Source organism: Eublepharis macularius, chromosome 8 (assembly GCF_028583425.1).
Source record: "Eublepharis macularius isolate TG4126 chromosome 8, MPM_Emac_v1.0, whole genome shotgun sequence".
Taxonomy (NCBI): domain Eukaryota; kingdom Metazoa; phylum Chordata; class Lepidosauria; order Squamata; family Eublepharidae; genus Eublepharis; species Eublepharis macularius.
In genome coordinates, this window is record NC_072797.1 from 92623425 (window position 1) to 92639740 (window position 16316).

The 16316-nt window shown below is 40.6% G+C and overlaps 1 protein-coding gene across 1 annotated transcript in view; it reads left to right on the forward strand.

The window, feature by feature from the left end:
• The window catches only part of FRMD3 (FERM domain containing 3), a 168685-nt gene that overhangs the window by 61790 nt on the left and 90579 nt on the right, over positions 1 to 16316 (forward strand). Inside the window, exon 2 of the mRNA XM_054987254.1 lies at positions 14668 to 14772. Coding sequence (XP_054843229.1) covers positions 14668 to 14772 — 105 coding nt within the window. The remainder of the gene's footprint in view (positions 1 to 14667; positions 14773 to 16316) is intronic.

Sequence of the window (16316 nt, forward strand, 5' to 3'; positions counted from 1 at the left end):
TTTCATTAACACCTCCTCCCAAAATTGCCTAACTGTTTTACATTCCCACCAGCAGTGAGCAAAGGTTCCCTCCTCACCGCAATTTTTCCAACATTTAGGAGACGATCTAGTTGATATTAGTGCTAGCTTTTTGGGAGTTAGGTACCATCTGTGTATCACTTTAAATGTTTGAAGTTTAGTTACAATGACTTTTGAATTAAATATGCCAGATGACCATATATCCTTCCACACCTCTGAGGACTTTTCAATGGAACAGTCCTTGCTCCAGCTGTTTTGGCAACTGAGATGTTTATTCTCCACTGTGTTTAACAATATTTTATACAATTTAGCTATCATCCCTTTTTTTTGATATGAAGATGAGTTTAGTATTTGTTCAAATTCTGTCAGAGGTTCTTTCATGATGTTTCTTAGTTTTATTATCTCTGTCATGTGATAAAGCTCCATTTCAAAGCTTGTCAGTTGTTTGATTGTAGGATTGCCAGCTCCAAGTTGGGAAATTCTTGGAGATCTGGGGGGTGAAACCTGGAGAAACCTTGAGAAAGTGGGGTTTGGAGAGGGAAAGGACCTTGGCATGGCATAATTCCATAGAGTCCACCCCCAAAAGTAGCCATTTTCTCCAGGTGAACTGATCTCTGTGGTCTGGAGACCAGTTGGAATTCTAGGAGATCTCCAGCCACTACCTGGAGGCTGGCAACCTTATGTGATTGTGTTTAGGTCATTATCAGTTTTTCTTGTAATCCCTGGCCTTAAATATTTGTGTTGTACTGTGCCCAGCTTTCATTGTTTATCTCCGTCCTTTCTCTCTTATCTCCTGACATAACTGAATACTGCCCAGTTCTTATTTTCAGCTTCTTAATAATTAGGGTCTTTCAGTTATAGAGCATGCCTCCTTTCCTAACAGTAGCTTTTTACTAGTATGAAAAAAGTTATGTACCTTGGAGACCCAGCATAGTTAATATTTCTGCGGGTCAAGTAAGTTATGTTGATGAAGCATTACTTTTTAAATAGAAGTGGAAACAAAAGTCTCTTTGTCTATTTCAGAACAATGCTTGAACCTCTAAACTGCAGGGCTGAATAAGGAGGACTATGCTCTTCCTCAGCCATTTTCTTACAGGCTAACAGACTTCTGATTAAAGAAGGTTTATTTCAGGGTGTGTGTTTTCCTCATTTCATTGTTTTCTTCTCATCAGAATCCCAGAAGTTGCCCCAGAAAGATTGGTGCACTGTCTCACACCAATGTTTGATTATTCATATATATTGACATTTGACAAGCCATAGTTTGTCCAAACTCTTTTGCAAGCCAACTTAAAACCACTGTTTGAGATTCTGGTTTGATGTCTGCCCTCAAACTATGGTTTGATAATTTGGATGTAATGACAAAATGTGATTTATTGCTATGTTTGGAGTGTGCCTAAGAACCTCTTCCAGATGACCAGATAGGGTAGCTTCTGAAAAATAAAAGCATTTAGATTTTCCCTCTAGTAAAATATCATGAAGGACCAATATATGAACAGGCTGACTAGTAAAAATGTTTTGTGTGTCTGATAGTGTTCCTGGAAGGCAGGCATACTGTGTTTTTTTCTTCTTTCTGACATCCTTTTCCAGTAGTCATTCTTTAAGGCAGTGAACGTTTATAATAGGTTTGTTTGTTTGCTCTTGTATCTTGAAATAGCTACAATGTTTTAGTTTATATAATTCAGATTAAATGGTGCAGATGGGAAGAACTATAATCTGGTTCTTTTAAGGACAACAGACTTGGCTTTTTACATGAATGCAATTTTTTAAGGAGGATTTTTGACCTTATCAGTTCTGACTGGCTGCGTTTTCTAATTGCTGAATGGTCTAATAGGATATACAGAGCATAAACAACCATGTTAGCCTGCTCACCAGTTGAGATCTGATTCAGAGACCCTATTCTATGTGCCTCCTTATTCAGAGGTAAGGTGGGTGGCTGCTAGAGATGGTTCTTTTCCTATGGATGTGGTGCCTAGACTGCCAAGGTCTCGCAATAGTCATTTACTGGGCACCTAACTTGTTAAATTTGACAGTGCAGTCCTATGCAGAGTTAGTCCACACTTAAAACAGTAGGTTTAAATTGAATTAGACTGGAATAATTCTGCATAGGATTGCGCTGTTAGGGAGACTAGTTTCTTGTAAATTAAAATTAAATCATCTTGGATGCTGTAGGCAGCAAGATAGGCCCTAGTATTACCCCCTAGGCTCTTAAGTGAGTCTGCAAGGGTCAACTGAATTCCTTGAAAGTAAGAAGCAAAATGTCCTTCAAGACTATACCAGCATAACTTCCATCTTGTCTGGGTTCAGTTTCAAATTGTTCACTTCCATCCGTTTCACCACAGCAGTCAGCCAGTAACTCAACACCTCTAATGCATCACTAGGGGATTTGAATAAGGTTCTAAAGAGCTGGATGTCATCTGCATATTTTATTGATGATACCCAGTTCCAAAACTTAGAATGATTTCTTCTGAAGGCTTTTCCATAGAGGTTGAAAAACAGGGGTGGGGGATAACCCCACAGGACAATTCCCATGCTGAAGATAGCTGATGTCAGTAGCAACCCTTTGAATTAAATTAATTTAATTAAAATTACTTAAACTTTTCTTCACGAGCCTAAATATATGCATATGTGTGTAGACTTTGTATATGCAATTGGGGAACTTGCAGAGAGCAGTATCTATGCATGTGCAGTTTTCTGCTTTTGCAGGAGTTATGCCATATGCATCTAGTGAGAGGGTGGGACTAGCAGGTTTTCATATACATATTCACTATAGCATGTGTACACTTAGATATTAGCATACACTTGAACTGTCCGTTACAATTTGCAATGTGATTTAAAGATCTGGGCAGAAATTTAAAGTGTTCATGCATGTACAAGGCTTTTTGAGTCATTTTTCATTGGCTATGTTTTTCATTGGCATCATTTAACAGATGATGACAAAACTGGACTAAAGTTATGGATAATTTAACAGAATTCATTATATTACAAATTTTGAAAAGACTGAATTTGTAGCATGCTGTATCATGTTCAAGCACAGTTCCATCCCAACTAGGTTTGTACAGCTGAATTAGAATTTTGCGCTAGACATCTTCTCTTTTATGGCCTATTTAATGAGGGATTCTCTTTGAATAAAAGAAGTTGCTTTATAATTAGTTAGAAATGTAGTCTGTCATGGTCAGTATTGTCTGACTGTCAGTGGCTCTTCAGGGTCTCAGACAGAGGTCTTCCGTGTCACCTATTACCTTTCATATCACCTCCTCTTCCTTCCTTAACCTGGATATGTTAGAGATTGAATGTGGGGACATTTGGCATGCAAAGCAGATACCTTGCCACTAAGAGCCAAAAAGACGAGACGTCTGATGCATGGAGGCCTCCTCCGCCACTGCGCAGGTCCACAGGATTACGGAAGAGGCCGAAAATGCCCTTCCCGCCCCTCAAATGGCCACCGCAGTGGCCATTTAAGGGGCAGGAAGGCCCTTTTCAGCCTTCTCTGCTCCCGTGCAGGCCTGCAAGGCAACGTAGGAGGCCGAAAAGGGCCTTCCTGCCCCTCAAATGGCCCGCCATAGTGGCCATTTGAGGGGCGGAAAGGCCCTTTTTGGCCTCCTTCGCCGCCTTGCCGCCTTGCCGCGCAGTGGTGGAAGAGGCCAAAAACGCCCTCCCCTCCCCTTGCTGGAGGAGGGGGAGGAGGCCGCACGCCTGTAGGGCAGTGGAGAAGGCCAGAGCTGCTGCTGCTGGGCCGTGACCTCCACCACTCCAGCAGCAGAGCCGAGTGGGGGGCTGGGGCTGGGGGGGTGAGGGGCTGGGCTGGGGGGGGTGGGGGGCTGGGGCTGGAGTTTGTGGGCTTTGGGCCATTTAAAGGGCCCTGCCACTTGCAAGCAGCAGGTCCCTTTAAACTATCAGTTGGCAGGCTGTTGGGGGGAAAGGAAAGGGCCCTTTAAACTATCAAATGCCCATTTTCCTGCTGCTACTAAGTGGCCGGAAAGGGGCATTTAAACCCCGTGAACCATGAACTACGAACTGGTTTGTGAACTTGCCCCAGTTCGTGGGAGTTCATGGTTCCTGGTCCATGAAAACGCCATGAACCATGAACCCCATGGTTTAGTTTTTTTGTGGTTCATGCCCATGTCTACTCCCTAGCAGATGTTCTTGGCATCTAGCCTGCTCAGCTCCCTCTTACTGCTGCCAGTGTGCCCAGCTCCCAAGTACATTTAGAGGAGCAAGGATAGCGCGCTGGCAGCAGCAAGAGGAAGCACACTCCCCTTGCTCCCTTAAATGCACTCAGGAGCCGAGGGCACTGGCAACAGCAAGAAGGAGCTGCTGGTGAGATTGCCTCCGTGCCCCTCACTGCTGCCAGCGCACTTTGCTCCCGAGTGCAAGGGAGCAAGGGTAGTGCACTTCCTCTTGTTGCTGCCAGTGTGCTCCCCTTGCTCCCCTAAATGCACGTGGGAACCAAGCGCGCTAGCAGCGGCGAGAGAAAGCCGAACAGACTAGATAAGACGCCTAGAGAAAGAACCTCTGCCAGGGTAAGGTAGAGGTAAGGTAGTCCCCTGTGCATGCACCGAGTCATTACTGACCCATGGAGGGATGTCACATCACGACGTTTTCTTGGCAAACTTTTTACGTGGTGGTTTGCCATTGCCTTCCCCAGTCATCTACACTTTACCCCCAGGAAACTGGGTACTCATTTTATTGACCTTGGAAGGCTGAGTCAACCTTGAGCCAGCTATATGAACCCAGCTTCCGCCAGGATCGAACTCAGGTCGTGAGCAGAACTTGGGCTGCAGTACTGCAGCTTACCACTCTGCACCACAGGGCTCAAAATAATTTAAATAGTTCCAACTTGACAGTACATAACACACACACGGGACAGGACTGAGAGCCTGACTAGATGGAATGGGGAATTGTAGCTATACTGTAGCTGCTAGTTCTTGGTGATAGCTCATGAGTAAATGCACAGTAGAGCTTGATTTGGATTGGGACCACTCTGTGGGGGGAGGAGGAGGAATTCTTGTCTTCTCCATTGGTGGTTGAAATAACACTAGTGGAGGGAGAGATTTGCTCTGTCGGGATCCAGCATGTGCAATCATTCAGTGCACGTGCTGGCTCCCAACAAAACAAATGTTCTGCTTATGCCTCTCTGGGTGTTTCAGCCTCTGAAAACAGCTCAGGTAAGAAGAATTCCTCCTTCTCCTACACAGTGGTTCAGGTCTGAATTGGTCCTTGGTGTGCATTACTCACATGTTACCACTGGGAACTCATCCTCATGGCAAACTTGTGCAGTTTATTTATTTATTTATTTATTTTATTTACAGTTTTTCAGTAGCTTTTACAATTTTACAAACATTATTAACCATTAACTTTTAACATCTTAAATATTTATAATTGTTATGAGATTATACAATCAGTAGTAGACATACCTAGTAGTTTGTATTACACATATAGTTTACTCTAAGCCTTTTCTTCTATTGTACTGATTCAAAAGAAAAATATTTTTTCCTTTACTGTTTGGTCATAGGTAAGCCAACATTTTGTACTACTCCATTTTTTTAGTTGCCTGTGCCGTAGAATTATTACTTGTAAGGAACTGGGAACCATTGCTCCAGTAGGTGGGATGCACAATTTGGGGATCCCAATTGAGCTAGGCGGTCTGAAATTTACTCCATCACAAAATAGTACCACAGACGGTTGAACCAGTCTGATAGTCTTAGTAAGTTTTTCTGTTTCCATTTGGAAGCTATAACTGCTTTAGCTATTGACAGGAGTGTGAGAATTAGATTTATTCTAATTTTTGGTACTGAAGGATCATTCCAATAGTTCTGACAGAATTATGACCTCTGGGGATTTAGGAACTGCATAAGATGTGATGGATTCGATTTACTTAATTATAATTTCCCAGAAGTTTTGTATAAATTTGCAATCCCACCAATAATGCATAAAAGTTTTCACTTCACCACATTGTTTCCAGCATGTTGGAGAATACCACAGATAAAATAGATTGTGAAAAGTATTTGCAGTTTAACACATTTTAGAATTCTGCTCCTACATCAGGAGATAACAATTTTTTCCTTCATTGTTCATTTATAGATGTAAATGCATTGGATGAGACATTTTGTTGTGAAAAAAAATGCTTTGTGTACTGTAGCATCTTTATATGCTTTCAGAGCTGTCTCCTGAGGAATGATGCATTCGACTAAATGCACTTCATATTCTTTTAGAGTTGTCTCCTGTGGAGTAATGCAAATACATTCCCATCTCTTTTTAAGCTAATAATGTTTATTTCCTGGAAATGAGGGTATCTCTGTGTGTGTGTGTGTGTGAGAGAGAGAGAGAGAGAGAAAACTATAATCCTGTCTAAAATATAAAGATACGTCAGCAGATTTTGTTGCAAGGTTAATCTTCTCCTGTTTTTTTCCTCTCCATTTTTTTTACTTGCTGGCATAAATAGAAGTAGCAACTTGATTTGAGTTTCATTGTTAGGCAAAGCTACATAAGAAGTGACACGAGGGTTCCAAGGTCAACTGAAGCAATGTGTATATCTGATTTGTACCCGAAATTGATGTTAGAGTGCAAGAGGACTTGGGGGAAGTGTTAGTAATGAGCGGTGTAGAGCTATATAATTCTGTGCCTCTTATCTAACATAGAGCACCTCTTGGGTTGCAGTATTTTTATGAATATATGGACACTTACACATATATTCACCTACTAAGAACTTTGAAACATCTTGGATAAAGGCATGGGTTTTAAAGGTGTGATTGTTGGCATGAGCATTAACTAATAGGCATCTACAAGTGTTGCTGTAAAATCTGTATCTTATCAATATGTCTAAATATGCCAAATATGTGTATACTTAAATCCAGTCTGGAGCCATGAACCAGATAGAGCCAGATAGAGCTTTCTGCAAACATGAAAAATGGCCAGGTTTGCAAAAAACCCACTGGGGGGATTAAAAGCCTCCAAATAATGGAAACAGCACCGGTAGCTTTAAGATATGAAGTGGTTGTTGTGGGGGTTGCTGTGCAACCATAACAGTATTGCAAGCCTTCAAGACCGGGCTTCTACCAGGAAGAGCGAAGGCCCATTTCCAGGGCTGTTTTGGCATTTCATGGAGGACTCACTAGGTTCAGGCCTACAAGCTGTCACCAGAGACTTACTACCACTCAATTTGCATGACTTACCCAGGCCAAGCTATTTGCTACTTTTCAACAGCAGCCACCTTGTGAAAGCCAGTATGGTATAGTGGTTAGAGTTTCAGACTAGAATCTGGGACATGCAGATTCAATTACCCACTTTGCCTTGGAAGCTTTCTGGGTGACCTTGAGCCAATCACACAATTGCAACCTAATGTACCTCACAGGGTTGTTGTGAGGATAAAATGGAGGAGAGAGGAATGATGTCTCTTGCAAGTTCTTTTTGTTTTCCCACTGTGCAGCCTGGCTGGGCCTGGCCTTGGCAGCTGGCATGACACTATGCTCAACCCAGTCCAGTGGTCAAAACCACAAAGAGTTTTCCCAGGGAGAAGCTACTGTGAGAGCAGAGAGAAAGCTGAAGATGAGACTGATAAAGGTAGGTTGGCTGGTAGGTGGGAAGGAGAGAAGGAAGCAGGAAAGGGAGAAAGGCTGTGGAGGCTTTCAGGTAAGGGAAAGGGGAAATAATGGCGGAGAGGAAATGAGATGCTTCCCGCAAGACCTTGTGGGTCCCATGCTTGTCTAAATATAATGTCTACGACAACGGCATCTATCATACTTCTGACGACACTGTCAGCTTTTCCTGTGTACCATTATAAATGCACAAGATCCTATATAACTTCTTGGTTCAAAGACCATGGCAAGGCCCCCAAAATGAATTTGTGTACTATGGGTAATGATGACAGCTATGGTACAACATTTGTTAAAAGTTACCATTGTCCAGATGCAATAACACTTCATTTTTGTCAGGCTATGGCATTCCAGTTGGCTATAGTCTGCCTTCCTCCCTTCTGCAAGAAGACAAGGTCTTTGGATTTCAAAAGGTTTTATTAGAAAGACAGCATTCAGGCCCAGGTGTCCACATTCCAGGACCAAGCAGCTCCTGGCTGAGCAAAGCTTTATTAGGAATGAGTTACAAAATGAAAGTTGTTACACTTCAAAGTCTGAGATCCCAGCCTCCCCCCAGAGTTCACATAGCAGGCAGCTTCTCTGTGGGAACGCTGGTTCATCATGGTCGTCTTAGGAAGAAACAGATAAGACATAACATCCTCTCTCATGGAAATGTACTTGCAGGAACCTAGAGGGGAGAAAGACTAAACAACTGTAGAAATTAATATGGCGTTACACAGGCTGCAAGTCCCCAGCATGGCAGATCCTGACAATTTTCTTAGATATTGCTGTTTATTAAATAGCAGTTTAAGATTGGGCTCTGGGAAATTATATGTATGGTAGGGATTTCAGAAAAGGTAAATGGTTGAAATAGGGTTGCCAACTCTGGGTTGAGAAATTCCTGGAGATTTGGGGGGTGGAGCCCAGGGATAGAATCCACCGTCCAAAGCAACTGTTTTCTCCAGGGGAACTGATGTATGGTTTGATGGACCCCCCTTCACTCTCTCTACTGTGAGGCAGATTTCCCCCTCAAAATTCAGTTTCCTTGCTGTGACTGAGCAGCCCCAAGTAGCATGTTAATATTTCTGGTTTTGAAAGTCTGTCTGTCCCACCATGACACACAGATATAACTTCGGCTTTTTAGCCCAGCTGAGGAACTTGATGGGGAAAAGCACGAGCCCTCTTCCTTTTTATTGGAAATGGCACTAGAGACTGTATTACATTAAAAAAGAAATAACAGTTTTATTTACCAGGCAGGAATTGAGTAAGTGTAGTCAGGGGATGGAAATGCGGAGGTAAAATTTTGTTGGTCTTATAGAATATACTTTGTGTAACAGGCAAAATAGTATCCTTGAAGCTTATTTTCCATATATTCTTGGTTCTTAACAGTGAAAGGTGTTTTACTTAATAATTTAGGTACAACAGCGTTTCTTCAGGAAGTTTCCTATGACTGTTCAGGTTTTCTAAAGTTAGTCACTTTCTTTGTGCACCTAACTCACTCCTTTCTTGAAACTAGTGGGTATTTCTATCTCATGAGTAGTTTAAAACCGTTTTCCCTTTACAAGTGACCTGGGGTCTTCCTCAGAGCCAAATCCCCTTCAAAACTGGGCTGGAATTAATCTTCTCCTCAGAAGATATAAATCCTCTTCTTTTTGGCTTGAAAGGGAGTCTCAACCCAATCACTCTTGCCCAAACACACTCCCAGTTCTCTGGTGTCTGTGTAAAGCATACTTCAGCGTATGCTGACACTTGGACTTTGAATTCTTAGATAGAATTCTTTCTGAGGATAGTAATACTACAGTTAAGGCAAAGAAGTCTTCTTCCTTTATTCTAAAGGTTAACCCGTCTGACTTTTCTTTTCAGACTCCCTAACTCCAAAGAACTGTCAGAAACGAACTGACTGCCTTCAGACTAGTTCTGACCAATCAGAGAAGAGGGAGCAGTCTGTCACTCAAGTTCTCCATTCTAGGGAATAGTTAACCCTTCCTCTCCCAGCTCTCTGATTTTGCTGATCTTCGGAAACCTGTTGTTAAGTGCAGTCCATCGCATATGGCACTAGGAAATCAGTTGTAATTCAGGGAGATCTTCAGGCCCCTCCTGGATGTTGGCAACTGTAGACTGGAAACAATTTCTCATTTGCAAAATATTTGACAGAAACAAATGTGAAAGATGAAGCTCAGAGTTGTAAGTAAGATTTGGTCAGAGGCAGGGTGACCATAAAATCTAAGTGGCACCATTGAATTGGTTTTATAGGATTGTTCTCTTAGGGGTAGCTTCGGTCATTTGGCTCAGTGAGATTATTCAACAATGTAATTAACCTGCTTGCCTCTACTGCTCCCATGTGTACAATTGTGCCTTATGAGAAATTTGTCAGGAGCAGATGTTAGAGACTATCAATCGGTATTGCTATGAACTGGAAATGTAGAAACTGATGTGGCTTAATTTTTGTAAAAATATATTGAGAACAGTCCTAAGCATGTTTAGTTAAACATATATCTCACTAATTCCATGAAGATTTATTTTGAAGTAGTTGGTTTTGGATAATTTGGTGTTAATGCTGAAGAAATTGTTTTAGATGGTAACTGAGATGCATGATACTTGGAATAATATATCTTCTCAAGCCAATAAAGCTTTAAAAGTTCTTATCAAACATCCTCTAATCAAATAGGAAAACATCCCATAGTTAGGATATATTTCATGTGTTTTGGTTTAGAGCTGAGGTTCTAATATGTTATCTTAGGAAGTGTCTAAATTAGTAAAAGAACTCAGACGTTACTGAAATCTACTGTGTAGTTGGACTTGCCATGGCTATGCAGGGAATGGTCACCCACTCATGGCTTGCTCACTGTGTACTTCCTAATTATCTGTGTGCCACTGTAGCCAGTTGTTCTTTCCCTACATGGTTACCTCAGACAGCTTTTATAACAATTCTTCCCCCTGTTAAATATGGCAGTACTATAGAGCCTGCTTGCTGCTGTTTTCCTATTGTTCATGGATGCCATTGTGATATTTGTTTGCCTAGGACTCATAGTTACTACTTTGAGTAACTAAGTGCTCAGTGGCAAAGCTTATAGCCCTTTAGTTACTTACTTGAGAGAATATATTTATTTGGGAGCTATCAAACTATATTGCATTCCGTAGGTTCAAGTATTTACTGCTGTAGGTCTGCTGCATGATCATTTATTTTATTTATGTTATTTATAGTCCACCTTTCTCACTGAGACTCAAGGCGGATTACACAGTTTGAGATTAGTACAATCGGTATCAAGGACATTTCCATATAGTGTCAAGGACATTTCCATAAACAATGCCACAGGGTAAATAAATACAAGTTTACAAAGACATTTTGTCATGGCATTTGATTTTCGATTTTCTAAATGAAAACAAAATTGCATCTCAGCCTCCTTTGTTCAAATGCCTGTTGTAGCTGTTTAATATAGTATTTGGTTTGGAAAAAGAGCTTTCTTGCTGGTTTGAAAAAGATGATTGCTTCATTCAGCATTTGATCACATACTAATTAATTTCAAGTGCTTTGTGTATGGGGATCAGGAAAATTGATAATCCAATAAAATGTATTAGAGTAACTCCTCAAAAGTCTTAATTGAATATACTTGCCCTTGTGTTTATCTCTTTGCAATCAAAATGCCAATTTCAAAGACCTTCTTAAAATGGTTTAGTTGTTAAGTCCATTCTTTAGGTTAGTCTGAAGTCATTTGCTCTGGTTCAGTGACTGAACTATTGCATATTTTGCTAAAAATTATATATGATGCCGAATAACAGCCCTTAAAGTAATATCTTGCCATTCTTTATCCTTTAAAATTTCCATCACAAGAATATTGACACTGGAAACAAATTTAGTTGTTATTCTAATGTGTGACTGTTGTCAAAAAGGCAACCCGTATTTCTCCCTCTCTCCCATTCTAATACCTAGTATAACCTAACTATGTGATTAACACAAAGGTTCCGTTCCTCTAACAATGGACCCACCAGTACAAGGAACCTACACAACTGGAACAGGTATGAATTCTGTAGATAGATAGGATATTGTACTCAGGAAGGGTTATTGGTGCATTATGAAAAATCTAAAAAAATGATTTTGTAATGATTTTAAGTGTATGTGTGTCTTTAAATGCTTGGTGTGGTATAGATGAAGTGCGGGGGTGAAAGAGAGGGTTGAGTGACTGATACGATTGGTTGATGACTGAGAGTGTGGGCGGAGTGAATGCAGTTTTTAGTTACTGGGGGGGTGGGGTGGGAAGATTCAGTCAGGGCAAGAGAGGCAAGCCGTGTGCAGCCTGAGTATGTTTAAGCATTTCTGAGAGAAATATTGAGTTAGGGCAAGAGAGGCGAGCTGTGTGCAGCCTGAGAATGTCCATGTATTTGTGAGAGAAAGGCAACCTGTGTGGAAGCCTGAACTGTGTGTGTCTGTGAGATTATATATTCATTCTATTTGAAGCAGGCAAACTGTGTGTGCACCTGAAAGAGAATGTCTATGTGTATTTAAGTGAGAGGTTGATATCTGAAGCAGGCAAACTGTGTGTGAAGCCTGAGAGAAGATCTATGTGACTGTGTCTATGAAAAGAAACTTTAAGAACTAATAACACTCTTGAAACAATCAAGTTTAAGAAATAATATGAAGCTGATATGCTTCTTATAAAAATAAGTTTTTTTTAATATATATATCATAGAGTATCTGTCATTCCTATATCCCATTCCTATCCTTAGGGCCACATAGTATCATGAAGGAGCCTGACATTTGGGCATGTTACTAAAGGGGAAATTTAAATAAAATATCTTGGAATATAATTCCTGGTGGCAGCAATCTACCCAGAGGGTGTAAGAGAAAGATTAAAGGCAAAGTCTACTCAAGAGAAAGAAAGGATCGTAACAGATTTTCTTAAAAACATCATGTATCAAATATAGGACGTGGACTATCACTGGAGAAATAATAAAACAAGCAGCCCACTTTAAATATTTGAGAGTAATGTTTTGTTATAATCTTGATTAGAAATCTCATATTCACTTAACCACACACATTGCTGGAATAAATATACATGCTCACTTTTTTTTCCCCCCTAAAGGTGAGCAGTATTGAGGATTTTAATGCCAAGGTGATCCCATGGATTTTATTTGCGGCAGGAATTTGAATTAATGGAGTTTTGAGTAGACATGGGCACGAACAGAAAAAAAAACTTGAACATGGTGTTCGTTGTTCGTTGCCATCCACAAACAATGAACATTGACGAACATGACCTGTTCACGAACAAGTTCATTGTTTGTGGGGGCCAGCAGGCTCACCTCCAGCCATCAAGATCCCTACCACACCACTCCCAGAAACACTACCTGAGCAGGCAGCAGGAAATGTACCAATAATAAATAGTAGCTTGGCCCCAGAGCCTGGCAGTAGCCCTGGAACCTGAAGGGGTATATCCCTACCACACCACTCCCAGAAACTTTATCTGAGCAGGCAGCAAGAAAGGTACCAGTAATAAATAATAGCTTGGCCCAGAGCCTGGCAGCAACCCTGGAACTTGAAGAGGTAGATCCCTATTCCACCACACACAGAAAATTCAAGCTCCAATGCACTCTCCCTGTCTCTCTGTCAAAATGCCAACAGCGACTGTCTCTCCCTCACTGCCTGCAAAACCAGTGGTGGGAGCCCCCCTCCCCCCTGCTCTTTACTTCCTTGTAACAAATTTGGAGCTCCACGCTTGAAAGGAAGACCTGCCTATCACGCTAAATTGGGCTTAGATTGGGGTTTCCAGGGCAACAGCAGGAGTTCAGACAGAGTTCAGGCAGTCCCTGCCTCCGGTTGCCAAGGGAATTGATTACAGGTGCCAGATTGTCTGGCTTGACGAACAGCAACGAAGGAGGCTTGCAACGACCACCTGTTCATTTAGAATGGGGCCTCACGAACAGCTTGTTCGCGAACAGCAGATTGAGCTGTTCGTGGCTTTTTTAAGTTCGTATTGCTGTTCGTGCCTATCTCTAGTTTTGAGTACACTTCTTGATTTTATCCATTAGATATCAGGTATACCTAGTTGTGTTGCCAGCAAGATTACGAGGTCCCCCAGGAGCCAAACTGGGGAGAGGCAGGGGCCTGGGGGGGTGGGAGTAGTGGGTACTTACCCCCCACATGCATGTTTGGAAGCACTGGTGCATTTCTCCTCCCCCAGTGTTTTTCTTCCCCATTGGCCAGGTGAATGGTGCCAAGGAGTGACAAATGTGGGTGATGGATTCTCTGCCCCAGCTAGGGGCTGGTAAGCCTAGTTGCAGGATAAATGAAATTTGCTTAGCTCTCACTGAAATCTAGAGTAATTTTAAACTAAGATTGAAGGAATTTTTCGTGTTGCCTGATGCCCTGAGTGGTCTCCTGCATCTGTAGAGGGAAGATGCTTTTAGAAGTGTTTGGGAGAAGTCTGTGGACAATAAACTTAAGTACCTTGGCCTTTTCCTTACTATGGTTAGGAAGATGGGATGAAGTGCTGAGAATGGTTAGGAAGAGGATAATTGATCTTGATCATGTTAGTACATAGTTTCATGTAAGCTATGTATAATTTATCCTTGCGCTGAGGAGTCTCCACTGTTTAACTCTTTATGCCTATGTAGAACATATATAAATTTTCTGTTGAACATTTTTTGCTGGCAGATATATTAACCTACTGATCTATTAATAAATCATTCTGTTGCCAAATTTTGTGGTTTATTTAAAGTGGTCTTATGATGTGTCCTATTTTATTTTATCGTTGGTAAAATTTTCTGTTTGTCCTAATGTATAATTTTGTTGTTATAGTATTTTATTTACTGATTGATTTGGCACAAGACATTTATCTGAAGGAACATTAATAAAGGAAAGGAGAGTATAAAATGAAGAAGGGAATAACTCAATGGCCCTGAGCTTCTTGGAGGAAGGATGGAAAAAATATAACAGATACATGGTTAGCTATTAAAAATCCTGTCCCTGCTTTTGTAAAGGTTGTGTGTAAAATTAATTTGCTGGCAGTTAGTATACTATGGACAAACAGAATGTCTGTAAGAATAACATATGGGCTTACTCTATGTGTCCTTTTCTTTACAGAGAGAGACCAAAGGTCAGTTTCTCATCGATCATGTTTGCAATCACTACAGTTTGCTGGAAAAAGACTACTTTGGAATTCGCTATGTGGATCCTGAAAAGCAACGTGTATGTATATGAACTCTCACACTAACTAATTTTAATTAATCTGCTGTACCAAATCAAGCATTTATTCTTTTCTGTCCAACCCTTAATTTCTTTTGTGAAGCTGCTCTAAATAGTGATGTTCTGAGGGTCAGGGTAAGCCTTCACTTCTCATCCAGTAGCAATCACCAATTTCCTGGGACACATGGCAAAGTGCGCTTGAGTGGGGTGGTTAGATTCCCTGCCAGAGGCTGAACTTGGCTATATATTATGGTTGCCATGGAGATCAGCATCCCTGTGGTGGCAGTAATGTGTAGCCTAGCTCAGTCTCTCTCCTGTTGCTCATCCAACCTTTTAATAGCATGACTAGTGGAGCGACACCTGCAGACATTGAAGTTCTACAGATCCAGTTCTAGGTCATCCCAACAGTGATTTGGTGCTGCCTTCCTCTCAGTCTTGGATATATATACAGTAACTAGAAATGAGATCTTCTGGAAGAATAATTCTACTTTTCCCTACTGTAGCTCTCAACAGAACCAAATAAATATTTGTAATGAAAGCAAACATAATGGTTTCAAAATGTACATTCTCTGAATTCATGGGTGCAAAGAATTTGCATCTTTCAAACAATTGTTCCATATTTTAAATTGATTCATTTAGTTTACAGAAGTGAGATTTTAAATAGGTTAGCTATGTTCTGATAATGTATAGCCTATGAGTTTGCAAATGTGCTGAAAGAGGCTGTTGAAAATCTTTTGCTTTCAGACAATGGAGATCCTCACATACAAGAGTGCAGATCTTTCTTTTCAAGATGTTAAATATGCTTTCAAGCAAGGGAATATTGACCCTTTGCTTTAATGTTGTAACAATAAACATTATTACTATAGCCCTAGTAGATGAAAGTTTAATTTAGATAGAATTAAGGCAACTGTCCACATTCTTCTTTCCCTTTCAAAATTGTAATCAGAAGCTGAAGTACTGGAAATGGACCATGTTACCAGTTCTAACTGAATTATGATTGAATGATTTTATTATGCTTCGCAGAAGTTAGGTTTGATCAGGTATTTGCTAAAGGATAGAAAGCTAACAATGCAACCAATTTCTTTGGCTTTCTTTTATTTAGTTGAGAAATATTTATGCTGCATCTTAAGGAGTCTACTTGAAATATCTTACAAGTAAAAACAATACAAAATCATAATAAAATCAGTATAAAACAATGCATTTGTATCCTTCTAAAAGCAAGCCATTTTTCTCTTTTCTACGCTTAACTGAGAAACACAAAACAATTAATTATCCCTGTTTAATAAACAATTTTTTTCAATCAAATTGTCAACAATAAATAAAGGGTTTTCTTGTACAGTTGTAAGATGGTCAAAACTCAAAATTTGTTTGTGTCTATATTTCTGTTATATTTGATTAGTGAGCTGAGATGTGCTTGAGATGGCTGGCAAGGTATTTTTGATACATAAATAAAATCTCCTGAAACTGTAAAGTTCTTACTACTGCAAGAACTCCCTCCCTTGGTATTCTTAAATTCTGCTGTTTGACTTTTGTGTATAACTGAGTTG